The sequence below is a fragment of the Pteropus medius genome, unplaced genomic scaffold, assembly GCF_902729225.1.
Source record: "Pteropus medius unplaced genomic scaffold, Ma_sr-lr_union100, whole genome shotgun sequence".
Lineage (NCBI taxonomy): Eukaryota > Metazoa > Chordata > Mammalia > Chiroptera > Pteropodidae > Pteropus > Pteropus medius.
In genome coordinates, this window is record NW_024342471.1 from 249,098 (window position 1) to 269,942 (window position 20,845).

Here is a 20,845-nt window from a genome sequence, read left to right on the forward strand (position 1 = left end):
CTGAGCCTTCGCATCTACTGTTCTCTCTGCTTAGAGCAGAATATTCTTTGGCCTTCTCTGGCTGTTACTCTTATGCAGCTGTCGGCACAGATGCCTTTTTTCTCTGTGGGTACTTCTGAGATCACCCAGCTCCAGAGTGTCTCCGTAGCATCTGCTCCAAACTCTCAGTCATGGCATTTGCCACTTGGATTGTCATTATCCTTCTGCGTACCAATGTTCATCTCTGCATTGTACCCACAAGGAGAGGAAGTACCGTGTCTGTCTTGTTCACAGTTGTGGCCTCAGCTTCTAGCACGATGCTCAATTCATATTTATTGAATGAAGAAGTAAGGGTTCTGGCTGAAGGCCCAGTTATTTCTAACTCCTATTTAAGAAAGTGTTTGGTGGAGCTGGTTTAGCCCACAGCTTGCTTCTGCTTTCTTGGACTGGGTCAGAACTGCCACAGATCTTTGGAAATGATTCACATTCCTGGGGACCCACTAGCAACAAATTTTCCCATCTCTGCTCATCAGATGTGTAACTTTGATGAATCCAAAACCAGTTTGGCTAGTTTAAAATTGTCTTCCTTTAGTGGGGCAGTCAAAACAGTGTTTTGCCTCAAAAATCAAAGAGCTTTGTAGAAAGTGACAAAATTTGGGTTGATTGTAAGATTAACTTTGAAATAAAATATTTTACATATTACAGTAGTTTGTGAAGATCTTAAATTTGGCTGTTTTTTTCCCTGGGGAATTAATATTCATGTATTAAATTTTAGGAGAGAAATATGCTTCTGTTTTTCTATATCAGATGACTTTGGGGAAGCTTGCTTTTGTGCTTCCCTTTAATTAAGGATTTATTTTTTTAATTTAAACATTCTATTCGCTTTGTTTTACAAGTATTTTTCATGTGTCTATATTGATTAGCTACTATTCTTTTATAGTTATGCCCCTTGGTGTCCATCCTGCCAGCAGACTGATTCAGAATGGGAGACATTTGCAAAGAATGGTGAAATACTTCATATCAATGTGGGGAAGGTAGATGTCATTCAAGAACCAGGTACTGTAAATATTGAACATTAAATGCAAAAGTTTGTTACTTCTCATTTTAAATTTTTTCAAACATATAGAAAAGTTGAAGACCAGGATATTGATACCTATGAACTGACCACTTAGAATCAACAGATAACATTTTAGCAGATCTGGGTCTATGTATGTGTGTGTTTACACATGTATAGGAGTATATATGTTTATATTTTTATTATTTTTTCTATTGCTCAGTCATTTGAAAATAAGTTGCAGACCTCATGATACTTTACCCTTCCATACTTTGGCATATTAAAATCTCCCTAATTATTTCCCACATGTCTTTTTATAGTTTTTGAACCAGGACCTAATTAAGGTTCACCATTTGCATTTGGTTGTTATGTGTTTTTAACCGCCCTCAATCTAGAATAGTCCCCCATTTTTTTCATGACATCGATATTCCGTAGAGAACAGGCTAGATATTTGCCTATGTAATTTCCTTATGATGACATTTAACTTATATTTTTTTGCATTTTCTATAAACTTGAAGTTCAGCCTAGAGGCATGATTCAGGTTAGACATTTTATGGCAAGAGTGGTTCATAGGTGATGCTGTGACTTTTTATTTTATCCCACTAGAAGACACATACTGTCACCATTAGTGATGTTGAGCTTGAATACTTGGTTAAGGTGATGCCACTAAACATGTTCATTGTAAAAAAAAGATCCCACTTTGTGACTAGCAGGTAATCTGTGGGGTGATACTTTGGAGTTTTAAGATAAATGATGATCTTAACCTGAATCAAATATTTTGTTGTGAGTTCCAGAATGAATTTCTAATTCTCTTGTTCCATCTACATTTATTAGCTGTTAATGATGTAATTTTTCAAGAGAAAGAAGGGGAGAGTAGAGGAATCTTTTATATTCTGAAAAGATATACACAATTTATATTTGTAGTTTAAAAATAACTATTATACATAAATTGAAAAGGAAAGTTGGGCTTTTATGACACAAATCTCAAATTTGACTGTTTTCAAACTTTATTAGGCATTTTTTCCTATCTACATTCTATTTCTACCTATTTTATTCCTTTACAAGGAAAAGAAGGCAGTTATGCAAATGTAGCTATTATGTTTCTGTAATAACTGTGAGTTAAAAAAAGACAAAGTACTGAATTTCCGATTAATTGGACAACAAAATTGATGGTGTCTGTTAAGATCAATGTGTTGACAAACCCATGGAGAGATAGTTCTATTAAAAGCCATTAGTCTTCAAGCCTCCACCTTTTAAAACATTTGAATCAAAGCCACTTCTGCCTATCTGCTATTTAGAGACAGAAAATTATAGTTATTAGTTCATGGTTTGGGCTGTTATAGTTAGTTATTCTGTTTGGAGGTCAGTCATAGCAATTACATTTTTGCTGTAAACTTGTTTTCATCTTTTAGTAGTTTGAGTCCAATGAAATCAGATGTAAGCCTTGGTAGTTAGTGAGCACCAGACACGTTTTACGAGTTTCTTGGAAATGCAGCAGTTCTATTCACATTTTAGCCATTTGGTATACCTGCTGTGAATTCACAGCATGATTTGAATTAAAAGAATTAAACCACTTTGTGATGGATTCACAAATCTAAAGTCTAATTAAATGTAGTCTTTCCATCTAAATTGTAGACTTATAGTTATTTTTCCATTGGTAATTGATTAGTACTTTTTTGATAATGAAGTAAAAGAGAAGTCGATTATGATGAAATATTTTAAAAACAAATTCAAAAAAATTCATCGTTGACTCATAGGTATTTATGTAAATATAAACTATGTATATTTAAAATATCAAAGAAGAATAGAAAAGGTCTTTGGTCTGGTATTCTGTATGAATAGTGAAGAAATAAAATCCAAAAAGGAAAAGTGTTATATGTATTAGAAGAATTTTTTTAAAGTAGAGGCTCACGAATTAGTTTAAATGATAAAAACTTAAAAACTATAACTCAAATAAAAATTCGGGGACAAAATTCTACCCACATTATTGAGTGGCCTAGAGAGTATTTCACTTCAGATTATACTATTTTATGTTTATAAGTTTAAATTACAGTCCTAATGTTTTTCAATTAATGTGTTTATTCAACAATATTTGAGTTCTTACCATGTTCCAGGCCCTGTTCTGGATAACAGTGATACAGGTGAATAATGGTACAGGTGAATAAAGAAGACGAAGACTTGATTCCTCACTGAGCTCACATTCTAGTTAGGAGATAGGCAGTAACAAAAGTAAAATGGAAAATAATATCTGATGGTAAAAGAAATCAGGATAAACATGTAGAAAATATTGAAAACCACTATTTTACATAGCATGGTCAGGAAGGACTGTTTGACCAGAAGTCTTGACAGAGTAAGGAAGTAAATTCCAACAAGCTTTCAGGGAGGAGCATTCCAAGCAGAGCAAATAGACTGTGTAGCTAGGGGTATGTGGCAGCCAGGGAGTGAGTACTCAAGGTAAATAACATGATATGATTTATGTTTTAAAAGAATTCCTTTGGTTAGTTTGAGACAGAATTTAAGTTTCACGATGTTTAATAGAAATCCAAATAGAGATAAGCTAGAAATATGCATTTGAGGATCATCACTGTAGATGGTCTTTGAAATGAGGGGAAAATTTTAAATTGGCAGAGAAATGTTTAGAGGATTGAGAGCCAGGGGACTCCAACATTTAGAAGAAAAGTTTGAGCAGAAGAAAAGGAGAAGCTAGTGTAGGAGAGAGATGGAGAAGTAAAGGTTCCTGGAAGCCAAATAAAAAGAGACTGTCTTATGTGGTACTGATTCACTGGCAAGCCTCTGGGATTGCTGGTCTCTATTCGTAGGAAGCTATTTGAGTGTTCATTTTTACGAAATCTAATATCCTCATCAAGCAGTGGGGAACCATTGAAACGATATGGTTTTTCCTCACAGTTTAACACTTTACTGGATATTTCTGTATACAGATTTATATTTGGTTACAGATCTCCATTACTATATTCTTTTTTCAGGGCTACCTTGCAACTGGAGTGCTAGTAAAGGATAATTTCATTTCTTTTCCTTGCAAGTAAAATTTAAAAAGAAGAGAAAGCAAGAATTTTTAAAGTGTTCATGCATAATTCTTTAGTTATGCCATTAACTATTCCACTGGTCTATTTAATAAAAGATTTTTTTAGGTATTTTAAACCAAAAATAGGGTTTTAGAATTTTGAAGACTGGAGATTGTAAGCTCATTGCATTTTTATAGCTGGGATGTAGAAGTCAAGGAAAGGACAGGCCTTAGATTAGGTAACATTACGTTGTCTTTTTAATACTACATAGACCAGGCGATTTTTCAATTGAGTTGACTTTGAAAAATTAAATTTAATGAGGATATATTTGAACCTTCTGTTCCATGCAGATGAGCTTATTTGTCAAGGACAGGAAAACAGTAGCTGCTTATAGAGCACTCATGGGTAAAATTGTGGCTATTTCACTAGATTAGAGGTAAACCAAACCCTCTACCAGGGCCAAGAATAAGCTTTGTAATTAAAACTGCTAATTTATTACAGAAGCCAATTTAGCTTACTATACTTCAGTTAATGTTAATATTTTAATTTCAGAATTATAAAAATTTGTCATTTGTATTCTGTTATATTGACAACTTTATTTCAATCTCGAAGGTAAGATTAGTTCTCCTTTTTATTCATTGTTTTCCTTCTGCTACTCCCTTTGGTGGTAATAACTAACCTTTAGTTAAGCACTTACTTCAGCCTCTAATTGTGTTTAAGCACTTACATGAATTTTAGCTTCTTAAGAAGAACAAACTGTTTCTCTCTGTATTTATTACTCAGAAAACTGAGGCGCAGAAAGGTTAAGTAACATACCCAAGGTAATACAGCTAATGAATGGTAGAAGAAAAACTAGTAGCTATCCTCATTTTCTTAATATTGAACTTAAATAATTTCTGTTGTGTTTTTGCATATCAAAATATAGTTCCATCATCATTTTTATTTCTCCGATCTTTTCATTCTTTTTTTCTTTTGCTGTGTATGTTTAAGATAAACTTGCTAATAAGTAATTTTTTATGCATTTTGGATTAATGCTTGTTTTATATTGCAATACAGTCTTTAATTTAAAGTGGAAGTTATGTCTATGACCATGCCACCCTGAATGGGCTCGATCTCATCTGATCTCGGAAGCTAAGCAGGGTTGGGCCTGGTTAGTACTTGGATGGGAGACCACCTAGCAATACCAGGTGCTGTAGGCGTTAAAAAATAATAATAAAAAATAATAATAATAATAAAGTGGAAGTTACCCTTAAAGTAAAAAAGGCATATAGAAATTGCAGGAGACCTGTAGTTAAACTTTATCTCTCTTACTTAAAGGTTTAAGAGTGTACTTGTTTCTTCCACACTTTCTGAAGTTTGTTGCAGTGAACCATTATACAAACCTTCAAATGAGCTCCTGCCTTATTAAAATGCTTCATTAAGATCCACACTTGCTTTTCAACCCTGAAGCTGCAACCTAAGATGATGCTTCTCTGTTCCAAGTTGATCATGTTTTAAATTTTCAGGTAATTAGTATCTCCCCTGACACCTCATAGTATCTATGTTAAAAGTTAGATGACATTTTTGGAGCACTGACATGAGACCCAGAGATTTCTGACATCTTTTGACTTCTCAGAAGTGACATTTATTTGAGGTGAATTTTCTATAGTGTCAGATCTTTAAGGGCTTAGAAGTGGTCATAATCTAAGGACTGTTTTGGTTGCTCTTAATCTTGTTGATTTTACTGAATATGTCCTCAGTGACAGTGTATATTCCAGACAACAAACTGAACTTAAATCTGAGTTAGATACTATAACCTTACTATTAATATTCCACATGGGTGTTATTTGAAGAAATATTGACAGACATAAATGAAAGCAATCTTGAGGCATAACAATTTATTAATAATGGTCATTATTTTATATGAACCTTACTTTATGTTCTCTTGTATATTGGTGCAGTCGTTACAGAAAACAGCATAGCAATTCATATCAAGAACCATAAAATTCGTATACCCTTTAACCTGGCAATTTTGGGAACAAGCATCCTGTTATACCTTATAGCCTGAACCAGAAAACTGCAGAATAATCTCAGAGACCATCTGTCACTGTGCTTCTTTTTCTTATTATCTCTGGATACATTTATTAGTAAAAATATGTTATCTAAAATAATGTACAATTTCCAAGGTGTTTAACACTAAATATGTTACATCCTCTCATTTTTTTCTACCTTTGAATCATTGTTTTAAATGTAGAAAATAAGCTAGCATTTATTTAGTATTTATTATATGTCAGATGTTTTCTGTGTGCTTTGTAAATATAAAATTAATACTAAAATTGAAATAGAAATTATGATGCCCATTTATAATAAGGAAACTGAAGCCCAGAGAATTTAAATTTAATGTCCCAGATAAAAGCTAGTAAGAGGCAGAAGTGGGGTTTGACCCCAGGCAAGCTGGTCTTGAATCTGGAAATATTGTTTTGCATATTTATATAATTTAATGTATTTTATGAAGTATTTTTTATATTTATTATTTATTTTTTAATTTATTGCCATGGACAATGATGACGAAGAATGTATGAAAAATTTTAAAGAACAAATTAAAAATATTGTCTTCAGTGGTTTTATTAGAAATCCTATCAACGTATTCTGATAAAAATAAAACCCAAATAGAAACTTGAAGAAGTGAGGGGATGCTGTTTGTTCATTCCATTTTAAAAGACCATATAAATAGAGCATGATTCCATAACATTGTCATTTTCCTTAGATAAAGTTTTTGGGTGGTCATAAGAATCTGTAACTAGAAAAGAAGTGAGATATGAAATTGTTTATAATAATTATTTTAAGCAAAACCATATAACACTTTTCAAGCCCTGAGGATTAGCAATACTTTCCACCTTAGCAATCTAGAGTCGGAATTATACGAAAAGATACCCTTGTTCTCTGCTAGGGTGGAATTCCAAGCATGTTAGAGATAAGACTGTCCTGTAGACAGATGTGATTGTTAACAATCCCCAGGTAGCTTCTCAGGTCACATGTGGGTTTTTTTGTTGTACTTTTGTTTAATGTACAATGATAAATGTATATTGTAGATGTTTCTTTTTATAACATTGACTTTTACTGCCTTCAGAGTACCGTGTTTTCTTTTAAGTGCCATAGGGCTATTTTAGAGTCTACTTGGTTTGATATGAGAAAAAAATAGAGAATCTTTCTTTGGGAATACTCATCATTAATAATTATTATGCTGAATTTCAAACTGCATGTGACCACAGAGATGTAAAATTTGAGCTACTTTATTTGATTACATATTTTATTTTGTCCAGATTGTTCTTCAGTGGGAAAGGCAGACATGGTAAGAATGTACAAATGATGTCTCTGTCATTTTTCCATGCTGGCCAGGAAGATCTTTAACTTTCCTTCTCTTCACCAGAACTAGGCCTGCTCACTCTTGGTGCCCGCATGAGTATTATTTATTTGTAAACATTTAGAGAGCAAGCATCTGGTTTTTACTCTTTATCTCATTCAGGTTTTTGTTACATGCCCCTTTCTTGATATCTATCTCTGTTTATAGTCATGATTGAGAGTATTAAGTTCTTTCTGTCTGCTACTAGACTAAGCTCTTCGAGAACAAAGACTGTACACGTTTTTGCTTATCTGTGCATCTTGTCATAGTCCCTGGAACAGAGAAGGAGCTTAGTAAAAATTTGCTGAGTAACTAAGGGTTTTATTTGTTTTTGTCTTTAGTGTACCAAGCATAACGTTTGATATGTGGTTAGTATTCAGTAATGATTTGCTAAGACAAATTGAAAAAATCTGTTTAATATACAAAGTACTTGCAAATGTTATAAATGTGCAAAGATTATACATGATCTTATTATTTCATAATTCTTTTTAAACATGTAACTGATATACCTATTATTTATTGAATACTTTACTATGTGCTAAGCACTTAACATACTGATCTAATCTAACTTCAGAACAATTCAATTAGGCTTTAATATACCCATTTTATAGATAAGGTAACTGAGACTGAGAAAGGTTAAGTAATTTATATAAGGTCATAAAGCTAGTAAATGGAGAATTTAGTGTTTAATCTAGGTCACATGCCTATCCTTTTAGCCACCATACAATTCCAAGTCATGCACAAGACAGAAAACTCAAGTGTAACACATCAAAGATAAGCAAATTGTATGTCAGTGTCCAGAGAGTGCTAGGTAAATAAAAATGGGTAAAAATAAAATTTCTTTAAGTCAAAAAAATAAACAATATCCATGATTTAATTTGTGGTTATAAAAGCAAGCCCCAAGCATTCTTGTTCTTACAACTTAATTTAGACACTTGAGTTCGTCTGAGTTTGACTCATAACTTTTTTTGTTTATCTTCTTATAGGTTTGAGTGGCCGCTTCTTTGTTACCACTCTCCCAGCATTTTTTCAGTAAGTTTAAATAGTTTTCTGCTCTTGCAAATATTAGAAATCAGTAGATATGTACGAGGAATTCTCAGTTGTTTTCCATACCTTTTTTTTGGATAACATAAAAGGAGGGATGATTCTTAATAGAAAAGTAGGAATTGGTTAAGTAGACAAGGTGGAAAAGGCCTTTTCACCTTCCAAGAACTGTAACTAGTTCTGTACGGCTGACCTGAAAGGTACAGTTGAATCATCCTGGGTGATGAGGCTAGAGAGGCTCAGGTAGTGAGAGGGGAAAAAGAAAGGTCTGAATAGGTTCTTAAAATACTTAGGAGGTGTGATCATTGGGACTTGGTGACTGATTAGCCGTAAGGAATGGAGAGCCTAAGATGACTACCAATATGCTATGTATAACTAGTAAAAGCTATTAGGAGCCATTCTCCATTTGGGCCTCTATTTTCTAAACTTCATTTCTAAAAGGCCCAAATGGAGAAGATAGTATTAAGTGACTATGCTAATTCCAAATAGAAAAGTTTAGGTGATAGTTTGATTTCAGGATCTAAAGCTCAGAAGAAAGATCTAGACTGGAGATACATATTAGGAATTCCTCAGTATTGAAGTAGGTAACAGTTGGAATATATCTAGAGAAAACATATACAGTGAGAGGAGGAGTAGGTCAAGGATAGAACTTGGAATTGACCAACCTTCAGACACGGAGTAAGGAATTGAGAAGATTAATATTTATACATGCTTTCTGATATATGCCTCACTATAATTTTTTTGTTCATTTGAGCCAAGTTAAAATTCAGGGTGGAGTTCACATGTAAAACCAATAATTATTTTGATTTTTGTTATCTGTAACATTTATTATTTTAACGAATTTATTTTCTATTTGTTTTTATAATTTATAGTGCTAAGGATGGGATATTCCGCCGTTACCGTGGCCCAGGAATCTACGAAGACCTGCAGAATTATATCTTAGAGAAGAAATGGCAATTAGTTGAGCCTCTGACTGGCTGGAAATCCCCAGCTTCTCTAGCGTAAGTTTTGTTTGTTTGTTTGTTTAAACAAGAAAGTATTATTATAAAATAAGAGATATCAAGTGAACAGTCCATGGACCTTGAAAGTTACATTTTTCTTCATATTCACTCTAATTACCCAGATTACACATGATCATGCTTAGACCATGTTGTATTTCTGGTTTTATGACCCACATGTGTTACAGCTGATTGTTAGTATACTGGGAATTAAGTATCCAGATTCAGGTGGGTTACAGAAAGCCTCTCCCCTAGTTTTTGCACTAAGTCATGACAGCTGTTTTCTCTTTACAAAATATGATTTTGAATACCATATACCATTCTTTCTTTCTTTTAAATTATTGGTAATATAGGAGACTAACTCTTTCTTGAATTATATAGTACATGAAGGAATTGCTTTTGTATCTATATGGAAAATAAAACCTATGGTGTCTTTGGCCACCTAGCGGAATATTGTTATGGTAACTCATGGCCATAATGGCAGACTCCATAATGGTGAGGTAGATAAGGCCAAACCACAATAACTTTTTCCACATTTGGTTTTAATTTTGAATGAATTGTCATATTTGGAGTTAATTTTGTTAGTATATATAATTGTAAGGAATGTCCCTGCTGAAAAAGGATCAAATTATGTTATATTTCAGGAAAGAATCATCTAGTAGCATTTATATAATACCCAGGAAACATGCAGCTTACTCAAAAAGCAGCTTTCATTCTACAAATATTTGAGTACTGACTTTATGCCAGATACTGTTCTAGGTGCTAGATAGTCAAAAGTGAACAAGACAGATATGGTCCCTCTATTCTCCTCAGGTAACTTAAAGTCAGGCACAGTTAAGAAAAAAACTAGAGATATGAAGAATCATAGTCCGGATAAGGGCTGTTTGAAAATCAAACAAGCAAATGAAAACCTTTACTAAGACATGGAATTACCATGAGGGCATGGACCTCCATTAGATGAGAGGCTAGGAGAGGTTACTCTGAGGGGAGGGGACTACAAGTGAGCCCTGAAGGATAGGACAGCCTAGCCAGGTGAAGAACAGGGGGAGCTATATTCCCGGGAATGGGTCTAACATGCATATAAGCTCCATCGTGGAAAGGTCTTGGTATACTGAGGAGAAGAAAGATGGTCGAGGTTAAGACAATGAAAGGTAGGTAGAGTGATATATAAGCCAAGAAAGAGAGGCAAGAAGGAGCCAGATCGCACAGGCTTTTAACCGCAATGAGGAACTTGGGTGTTGTCAGTGCATCAAATGACAAGGTGGTTCTTAGAAGAGACCAGAGAGGGCAAGAATAGATGAGGTCAGACAGTTAGAAGGCTGTTGTAGTGTCTAACCTAGTGCTAGTGCTTATCAGGGTGGCAGCAGTGAGGATGGAGAGATTGGGTGGACTTAAAATATATTTCGAAGATAGACCTGGCTAAGATGAAAGAAAGGGAAGATTCACAAAAAATCTCTTGGGTTTCTGGTTTTAGTATTTTGTGGGTGTTGGTACCAGTTACTGATTTGAGCAAACCACGGGTTCAGTGTTAAACATAATAAGTTTGAGATGCAGACTTCTTTGTAGAGCTGTCAAGTTGGATGCATGGAGATGAGTCTCTCCTGAAGAATTCAGGAACACAAATACAAAACATATAGATGGTATTTAAAGGATTAAGAGGGAGGAGATCACCTAGAGAGAGGGAAAAAGAAAAGTGCTTAGAACTGAGCCACGAGACACTTTAAACTTAAGAAGTCGGGTAGAGAAGGAGTCAGCAAAAGGAAAGTAAATATGAATGCTAGTGAGGCAGAAGGACAAGCGGGGATATGTGATTTCCTAGAAGCCAAGTAAATTAAGGTGCTCAAGGAGGAGGAGTAGTCACTTTTGTCCCAAGTTAACCATGGGTGAAAGATCAAGTCTGAGATTTGGATGTTGAATGAAGCAATGCAAGGTCACTGGCTTTGACAAGTAGTATTAGTGTAGTAATGAGAACAGAAGCAGGTTTGGATGGGTTAAATATACTATAAGGAAGGAGAAACAGCAAGTGTGGACTGCTCTTTGGAGAAGTTTGTCTGAACCTGGAGGGCCATGTGAGGTCCAAGGATACTCTTTTTAAAAGATGAGAAGAGGGCAGAATATGTTTTCATGCTGATGAAAATAAACCGACAGAAAGGGAGAAACTGCTAATGCGGGAGGAGGGGATGGCAGAAAGAACCCAGTCATTCACAAGCTAAAGGGATGGGATCCAAGCCACAAGTGGAGAAATTAAACTGTGGTCAGGCAGGTAGACTTTCTCTATCATAACAGGAGAAGGTAGATGCAGGTGTACCTCAGCTCAGATTCGGTGCTGGGGAGATAAGAGAGATCACACAATGGCTTCTGATTTTGTAGTGACATATGAGAAGTGTTTGTTAGTTAAGAATGCATGGGGAAGGGAGGGTGTGTAAGGGTATGAAGAGAGGGAAAGGATATGAGCTATCCTCTCTTGCAGAGCTTTAAAAAATGTAGTGTTGAGTGCTCCCTGAGGTTTGTGAAGGGAGAACAGTCAGCTGGTCATCTGATTTTTCCCCAGAGACATGCAGCTGCCCAAGGTCGGGGTTTTGCCAGGTATGTACAATAGAGGAAGAAAGGGCCAGGGGATTTGAATGTATTTACAGCAGTGACTGTAATGATAACCATGGAGTAGAGAGGACAATGTACTGCAAAATGTAGAAAGACAGATCCTTGTGATCTGAGGTTTGTTTTTGTCTTTGTTTTTCATAGTTTTTCATAGCATCACCAATAGTTCTCTCTCTCTCTCTTTCTTTTTTTTTTTTTAGGATGTCTGGAATGGCTGGTCTTTTTAGCATGTCTGGCAAGATATGGGTAAGTAATCTTAAATGTAACTTTTGCAATTCTTTACAGAAGTTTTTTTTTGTTTTTTTTTTAAATAGTAAGAACGCAGCTTCTATAACAATAGGAAAATAAACATTTGTAAATACTTTTAAACCTTCGTTTTTCTTTTTAAGCAACACAGCTATCCTCACGTGGGGTTCCCAATGGAAATGTGTTTTTGTATAGAAGGGCATACATTGAACAAGGACCTGTAACTACTGTGTCAAAGTCATATTTTCTTAGATCAGTGGTAAATCCCTTTATCAAAGCTGAATGGGCTTATGATTTTACTTCATCTTATTTTTCCATTGTTATAATCTCCTTATAGATCAAAGATCTAAGCCTGAAAGTGAATCTCTATGTCAAGGATTAGCAAACTAAAGCTTAGGGACTGGTCACCTGATTTCATAAATAAAGTTTTTATTGGAACACAGCCATGTTCATTCATTATCTATTGTCTATAACTGCTTTCATTATATACTGGTAGAGTTGAGCAGTTGTGACAGAGAACATGTGGCCCACAAACCTCAAATATTTACTCTCCTGCCCTTTGAGGAAAAATTTGAACACTCCTGCTATATGTGATTGTATCATTTCAGTGATTTAGAACTATTATGTAGGTTAAAAGGTTGAATAATTATGTATTCTTGACTGTGTCACAAAATCTTTTGCTCCTCTTTATGTGTAGAATGAGCTAAATCCTGCCAGATTTAACACAATTGCTGTAGGATTAAATATATATCCTTAAAGTATTTCAAGTCTTTTCTAAGCTATGATTGTAGGTCATAGCGTCATATTTGGAACTTAATATTCAGTAAGCTCATGAAGACTCTTTTTGCTCATGCATATTGATATATGTTGACGGAAATTTAGGAACAAACTTTTTTCAGATATATTTTATTTTCTGAGATAAAATATCAATTTCAGGGTTTTTTTTTTTTTGGTTTGTTTGTTTTTAACAATAGAAGCAATTGATCTCTTGATTCGTTTTTTTTTTTTTTTGATTAAAATTGTTAACCAGTTTTTTGGGGGGGGCGCTATTGTGTATTAAACGATAACTGGCATTTTTCCTCTCTCCAGATAGTATGAGTTTCATATGGTTTCTTTCTACCATTTTCTTAACATTAGTGACAAGTTTATTCAAGGGATGAGAATTATGAATAGCCAACTGGGAACTGAGAGTAAGGAATTCTGCCTTTCACAGTATATTGACACTAAAGGTTGATAGAGTCATATTCTGGTAGCCATGTGAGAGCCTTATAGCCTTTCAATGTCTAATTTAACAGGATGATTATAGTAGATGGATGTCAAGAACCGCTAAGAGCAACATCTTAGCATAGAACCTATAATAAGTGCAGGTAAAGAGGTGCATTTGTTCTGTGGGTTTAGGAGAGCTTAGATGGAACCTGGTCATGGCTTTCACACATTGTTAAGGAGTTTTACTTTTAAACATAGTATCAAGAGACAAAAATAATGGTCCTGACCTCATACAACTTGGCATTTAATACTTAGATAAACAAGAGTTTAAATAAGGAGTTACAGTCTTTAATTATATCATGCCAGGAGTGGGTGTTTTATCATTATCTGCACAGTGTCCAGCCATGGACAGCAAGGATGGATTGTGTGGATGCATTGAGACTGCAGAGAAAAGGCCATTTGGAAAATAGAATATGATCCATCTCTGGATAACCAATTAAGATATTCTTAGTGATTGAGAAATAGAGTATATGTGGTATTTATATGTATATTTCAAATGGCTTTCCGGATACTTAAAAAGGGAACAAAAAAGTTTTATAAGATAAACTGTAAAATTTGACACACAAAGATTACATTTTATATACCATAAAGTTCCTTTTATCTAATACTAATACCGTATTTTTTCTTTTTGGTTAGCATTTGCCTGGAATTTTTTTTCCACCATCAGCCTTTTTGTTGTTATGTTTTAAGCAAGTCTTGTAAAAAGCACATAGCAAGAAGTAATTATTTTAACGGATACATTTAGTCCATTTGTATTTATTGGAATCACTAACACATTTGCCCTGATTGTGGATTACGTGTGGATGTGTGGGGTAGGGTGAGTGTACCTGACTAAAAGAACATAAATGGTAGATTGTTTTTAGATTATTTTGATCCCCTCATGCATATGTATACATTACCTTAAAAATCTGTTATAGAAATCTGGTATTATCTTCTGTATCAGCATCTAGCTTCCCCAAGCCTCTTGACAACTTTTGTGGTTTCTTTATTTCTTGAAAACAAGTTGCTAGCCTGTCATGAAATCTCTAGGAAGGGCTAGAAACCACCTGTGTTTCTAGAATTCAGCCCTTGTCCTCTGCTTACAGAGTATGGTCTTGGCCTGGTGGAACCCAATCCTGAGCTACCTGTCAGGTGTCTGGTTTCCGTGTCAGCCTCTAGGTACAGTCTTGCCTTGTTGCTCTTACAGAACCTCTCACTGAGACAGCCTTCCTAGCTGACTACCTAACCCGCTCAGCTTACTTAACTGCTCTTCCTCTTTGCCCAAGATCCTTTCGTCAGTGCTGAATGTATAATCGTAGGGGAACATAATCTGTTTTTAACTCATGTGTAGACAATATAAAACTGTAGTGCAACCATATTAACCACTGAACAGAAAAAGCACAGCATGTGGTGAGAGAGAGAGAGACCAAAGGAGAAAACATGGTGAGAGAATAAGGAAAGACAGAGCAGCTAATGCCAGTGAGGCAAGATTGTTGATGCCCATCCACAGTCCCTTTTATCCTACTGAGATTTCGTGGGTACATAAACAGGTAGGGGAGTCAGTCTTTCCCCCAGCAGAATCCCCTGGATAGGTAGTTGATTAGATGTAAATACTTCCGTAAGGAAAATTGCCTATTATTAAGTGGGGGAAAAGATAACAAAGCCTGGAAGATATACTAGAGGAGTTTCTCAGAGTGGACATCTTCTACAGAACTGATGGTACTGATTTTCTATTTTATAGTAGCTATGTAAAATTTTTAACAATTTTATTCAACTTAAAAAACAAGTGACACAACTTAATGAAAAATATTAATAATATAAATGATAGTACAAGGTGAAAGTAATGCCATGAAAGCAATGTACAGAAGACTGAACTTGGAAAACACCACTGTCAAGGGTGGTACCACAGATCAGGATTGGGAATCCTGGGGTTGAGATTTTGTCTGTGGCACGTGTATGGAGAGACTTTCCAGTCTTTCTGTCTTCTCATCTCTCTTCACAATGATGCAGGGAGGCATTAGCTTTCTTCCAGAGAGACAAGCCATTACCTCTACCTTAGGTGTATGTCTCTGAAGCTATTTGTTTTTTTCTGCCATAAACTGTTACTATAACACTTCGAATGCTTAGCATAGAACCTGGCACCTATTACATACTTGATAACTGTTTTTTTGTTACTTATATTTATTAGTTATTGTCATTATCACTTTACTTTTCCCCTCTAAATGGGCAACAAGGAATAATTTTATGTTCTTACTCATTTATCTTTTTAACAAAATCTGATAGTGGGATTAAAATAGGGTTCTATGGCAGGTGTACAATGTGTACTTTTGCTAACTATGTTTAGCATTTGAATATATTCAAATCTTACTTGATTTGATGAATTTGTGCTGCTCAGTGAGCTAATATAGTATGTGACTTACCACTTCTCAGTGTTACTGTTATGAAAGGATGCAGGCATATGGCAAATTTTAGCTACAATAAGGTGTGGTACATCTTTGGGAGGATAATCTGTATGATGGAGAAGATCTAATGCTTCATAAATATCACATGATGAGAATTAAAAGCCATGAGTATTTAGACTGGAGAATAATGAGAGTGCATTTTAAAACTCCAAAGCATCCCCTTGTATTTTAGATGGTGGCATCTCTTCTCCTTCTGCTTTTTTTTCTTGTTTCTAATATCTAGAACAATATTGCAGTGAGATGGTACACATCCAGAAGATATATCTCTTAATGCCTACAAGAGGCCGTGTGGTTGCATCTTGTTGCAAGTGTCAAAACATGGAAGGGGAAGGAAACCCTTGGCCATCACTGGAGAAGTCATTCTCAGCTGCTCCCACATAGGGAATATATTTTGAGGATTCTGATCTGTGTATGAAAGGGATGTAAGGCTTGTCCCCAAACTTACCAGAATATGTACTATGACATAGGCGAGATATAAATTCAAGAGGCTCTCTGTCCTTCTAGGCCAGCCCAACTCTGAGTGAGACTGTGCAACACTGGGCTGGATGTGTGAGTTCCCTCGGTCAGCATCTAATCCGACCTGCTGTAGTTCAGGTCTTAGAGGCAGTCCTGGTCTTCATGTGGAGGGAAAGCTCTACCTCGGATCTGTGGATGTCTTGGCCTGGCTCCATTCTTTAAATTCATCTGACTACTGGTTGGAATGTTCTTGTATATTCTGTAATGGTATCTTCATTTAGTCTTCTTACTCAAATCTGTATGTAGCCAAAAATTGGCTCTAACTCAGTCATCTATTACAATAGTATAATAGTGTAAGGTATTGGGCTTATCAGGCAACATTTTTGTGTATTTTAAGGAAACAGAGTGGGATGCTTCCTTGTAATGAGTGCATATGATATTGAACAGAGATCAGTATTTTTCACAAGTGAAAACTGTCATTGCGTAGCAATTAAGGAAACAGAATCACAGAAATTTACCACAGAATTAGATCAGTTTTAATCAATGATTACCCAGAAACATATCTACAGCAAAACTTCAAGTACCTAATACCATGAACCCTCACAATCTTAAAGTGTTCAAAAACCACTGTGGAGTCAGATAAAGTAAACAGATAAAGATTTATGCCTGCAGTTGTGAAAACACAACTTGACTAATGAGGCTTGAGTAATAATCACCTAAAATAGAAGTCCCCAACCCCTGGGCCATGGATTGGTACTGGTCTGTGGTCTGTTAGGAACTAGGCCGCACAGCAGGAAGTGAGTGGCAGCCTAGCAAGCGAAACTTCATCTATTTGCAGCCACTCCCCAGCACTAGTATCACCTCCTCAGCAACACCTCAGATCATCATGCATTAGATTCTTGTAGGACCACCAGTCCCTGGTGCCAAAAAGGTTGGGGACTGCTGACCTAAAAGACTACAAGATGGTAGGCTTTCTCTAAGAAGCTCTTTAAAGTGTAAGTCAATATAAGAATATTTAAGTAGAGCTTATTAAAATAAGAGGATGTTTTGAATTTGCTAAGAAGTGTGTGACTCAGAATGCAGTCACACAAAGGCAAATAATTTACAGCGTTCTAGAAAATAGAAAGTTTCTCGAGGACTACTTTAATCATTTATTTTGAAGAAAAGGCATAAGATACCATCTGGAAGGATTGTAACTGCACAGTATTCTTTCTAACCATATGAGTAAGGCAAATGGACAGGTATTATTAATAAAGCAAGTTCCAGAATACAGATATCCTTGGGTCAGCACAAAGGCTGACTGGCTTTCTATATCTTCTAATTCTTTGGCAGATTTCTGAGTTTAATGCTGATGGTGGAATTGAATCATCAAGAAAAGCATCAACTATGTTCAGTACGTAGAATTTGCTAAAGCAGGAACCTGTGCATTACATTTTAGAACTTCTATTGATACAACATTTGGTAACCCAATACCTCTTTTGCCTGCTGGGTTCCAGAATGCTGGATTATTCTTAATAAACAGTTGCCCTGGTTGAAAACAGAATGATGATCAATGCAGTCAACAGAAGACAGATGACGGTTTTATAAATCAAGAGTTGTTTGTATTTTCTGTAAATAGTTTAAGGATTTGCTAGTATCTTTTCCTTATTCACCTAATGCTCATTAGACACTAATTATATGTCAGTGTTTAAAATATTTGCTGTGTCTTTAGAGCCATCTCTTCTGCAGAATAAGAAATTGGAGAGAGGCAATCTCATATTCTAGATCAGTTAACAAGCTTTTTTGTTTGTTTATCATTAAGATTTAAGCCAGAAGGAGATATATTATTTAATTATATTGACATTTATAAACTGAGAAACCAACAGGAAAAACTTAAATAATTTAGATTTTGGAAAACTTTAAATTAAAATAGAAGCTTGGACTCATATTCAGCTATCACATATGTTTTAGGCAAGTTATTTAGTCCTGGTAGCATTTAGCTTGGAGCCATTTTAACCTGTGCCTAGTAGTTGCTCGGATTATAGCGAATGGCTGTTTTTGAAGCTGTAATGTCACTAAATCATCATGAGGAAGCATGGTTCCTATAAGTCTACATATAAGTGAACTTTGACTCTGAACTACCAGTTCATGCCTGTAATTCCTGAATTCCTGTTTGATTTAGCATGGAAATAATTTGTAGCTCAAATTTTCTCTTTGCACTCATTTTCTTTTTTGGCTTTGGTGTTAAATAGAGTTTTAGGGAACAGTAAGCATAAAAGGAGGTGCACTCTACTCAAAGCCTGATGAAATCTCATTTCCTCATAATGAATTAACTGGAAAAATTTCCTTTTGTCTAATATTACATTAAGTTTCATGATGATTGAGGAAAGTTGTTAAGGATGGGTAGGAATAGAGCAATGAGAGTCTGACTAGATAAAGGAATGTATGAAGACATTTTATTTTACTTTATTTTTTATTTATTTTTTTTAACACCTACAGCACCCAATATTCCCAGGTGGTCTCCCATCCAAGTACTAACCAGGCCCGATCCTACTTAGCTTCCGAGATCAGACAAGATCGGGCACATTCAGGGTGGCATGGCCGTAGTTAAGACATTTTAAATAGTTAATGTACTATAAGTACTATTTAGTTCTACTTCAAAAACTGATCAAGGCCCAAAAAGTTTTTTTATGAGTGCCATATTATGAGTAAAAATTGAGATATATGTAATTATTAGGGGAGAGTGACCAAAAGAAAAAACTATCGTCATAGAAGAAGGGACTAGAAAAAACAATGCTACCAGAGTTCTATCAGATCAAGAACTCCAAGGAAATATAACTCTTACTAGATATAACCTTGAATATTTCTCTTGAGTTCTCAATGTTGTAAAATTTGACTTGTTCTTGAAGAATCATATAGATGCTTAAACCCCTGGATGACCTTTTGGAAGCACCTGTATGTGGAAACATTTTGCAGACTTGAGTTATAGCTAGAGAGAGAGATTCAAACATTTTTGGTCTTTATAATAAATAATTATTTTTCCTCTGATTACAGCATCTTCACAACTATTTCACAGTAACCCTTGGAATTCCTGCTTGGTGTTCTTACGCCATTTTCGTCATAGCCACCTTGATTTTTGGCCTTCTCATGGGTCTGGTAAGATATAATACCAATCTTTTTTCATGTCTTTAAAGCCAGGTGGGTTTCATGCAAAACTAGAAAGCACCAAAAAAGAAAAAGCACATAAACAAACATCATTGTGTGTATAATCTAAGCAATTAAAGAGCACTTGCTTGTTTGATAAGACTTTCAGTGGCGATTTGAGATATAATGGAAAATTCATTAAATTATTATCTCCTTATCTATCCCTTAAATATTTCGAAGATATGTGCTCCCCAAAATGTAGGCAATGATGAAAGATACAGAGACTTTACTTGAATTAATAGTCTGCAATACAACTGAGTCATCTATGGTTTCACATAATGCCTATTTGATTAGAACACTGTGGTGATAAGGCCATATCTGTGAATTTGTTCCTTGAGTGAGCATGATGATTTTTTTGTTGTTGTTCTTATCCTCCAATTGAACCTCTAATCCTGGCCAGCTGCTTATACATACACTCTGGTTTTCTCAAGGTGAATTTTATAATTCAGTATTGTGGGGAAAATAAAAGATGCAGAGCACAACACTGTGTCTTCTTTGGATGTGACCATTGGTACCTAGTAGGTATCCGTTCATTTTCTCCCTAGGTGTTTTAGGTGGGAGTTGGAATAATAAATTTATTTACTTAACTGTATAGCCAACTATAAGTGTTTTGGCATGTTTTACTCTTTGATATAGTTTTAAGCTTTCTCTTTACCTGCAATTGATCAATTTGATTGAGCTTTAAACTAATTAAGTTAATTCATAAAAGCCATTATACTGCATATTAATCACATAGCTTCTAAAAGCTATATGATAGGAATTGACGATTACTAAAAATTTATTAAAAAAATACAAACTATTAGTTAAGATTATCTTAAAAGTCTGTCTTTACATTTTATAGCGAATTTTGGCTCTTTAGCAATGTCTTTTTAAAAATAAACTTTAAATACTAGCAATTGCCTTTATAGTAAATATAACTTAGCAACAAGTCATATTCCAAGGAGCCAAGGAGGCTCAATTTTGTTTTGCCAGAAACATGCTTATTTCATATCATGGTTTATATTTGAGATTTGACTGCTAGTGTTAACTTCTCCGAGTGGGAGGGTGGTGATATAGAACTTACAGATGTCTTTCATTAGGTGCTGGGTACGTTCTATCCTAATGCATTATTCTTATTGCTACATAACATGGCCCTAATGCTCTGGTCTAAAAGGATTTGACTTTGGATATACATG

At 35.1% G+C, this 20,845-nt stretch overlaps 1 protein-coding gene and 2 pseudogenes across 1 annotated transcript in view; 2 read left to right on the forward strand and 1 right to left on the reverse strand.

Annotated features, from left to right (window-relative positions):
• Positions 1-20,845, forward strand: part of TMX4 (thioredoxin related transmembrane protein 4) — a 41,572-nt gene that overhangs the window by 12,158 nt on the left and 8,569 nt on the right. Inside the window, exons 2-6 of the mRNA XM_039863740.1 lie at positions 920-1,035; positions 8,425-8,470; positions 9,355-9,483; positions 12,279-12,324; positions 19,521-19,622. Coding sequence (XP_039719674.1) covers positions 920-1,035; positions 8,425-8,470; positions 9,355-9,483; positions 12,279-12,324; positions 19,521-19,622 — 439 coding nt within the window. The remainder of the gene's footprint in view (positions 1-919; positions 1,036-8,424; positions 8,471-9,354; positions 9,484-12,278; positions 12,325-19,520; positions 19,623-20,845) is intronic.
• On the forward strand, positions 5,137-5,255 carry LOC120603992 (uncharacterized; annotated as a pseudogene).
• On the reverse strand, positions 18,957-19,075 carry LOC120604013 (uncharacterized; annotated as a pseudogene).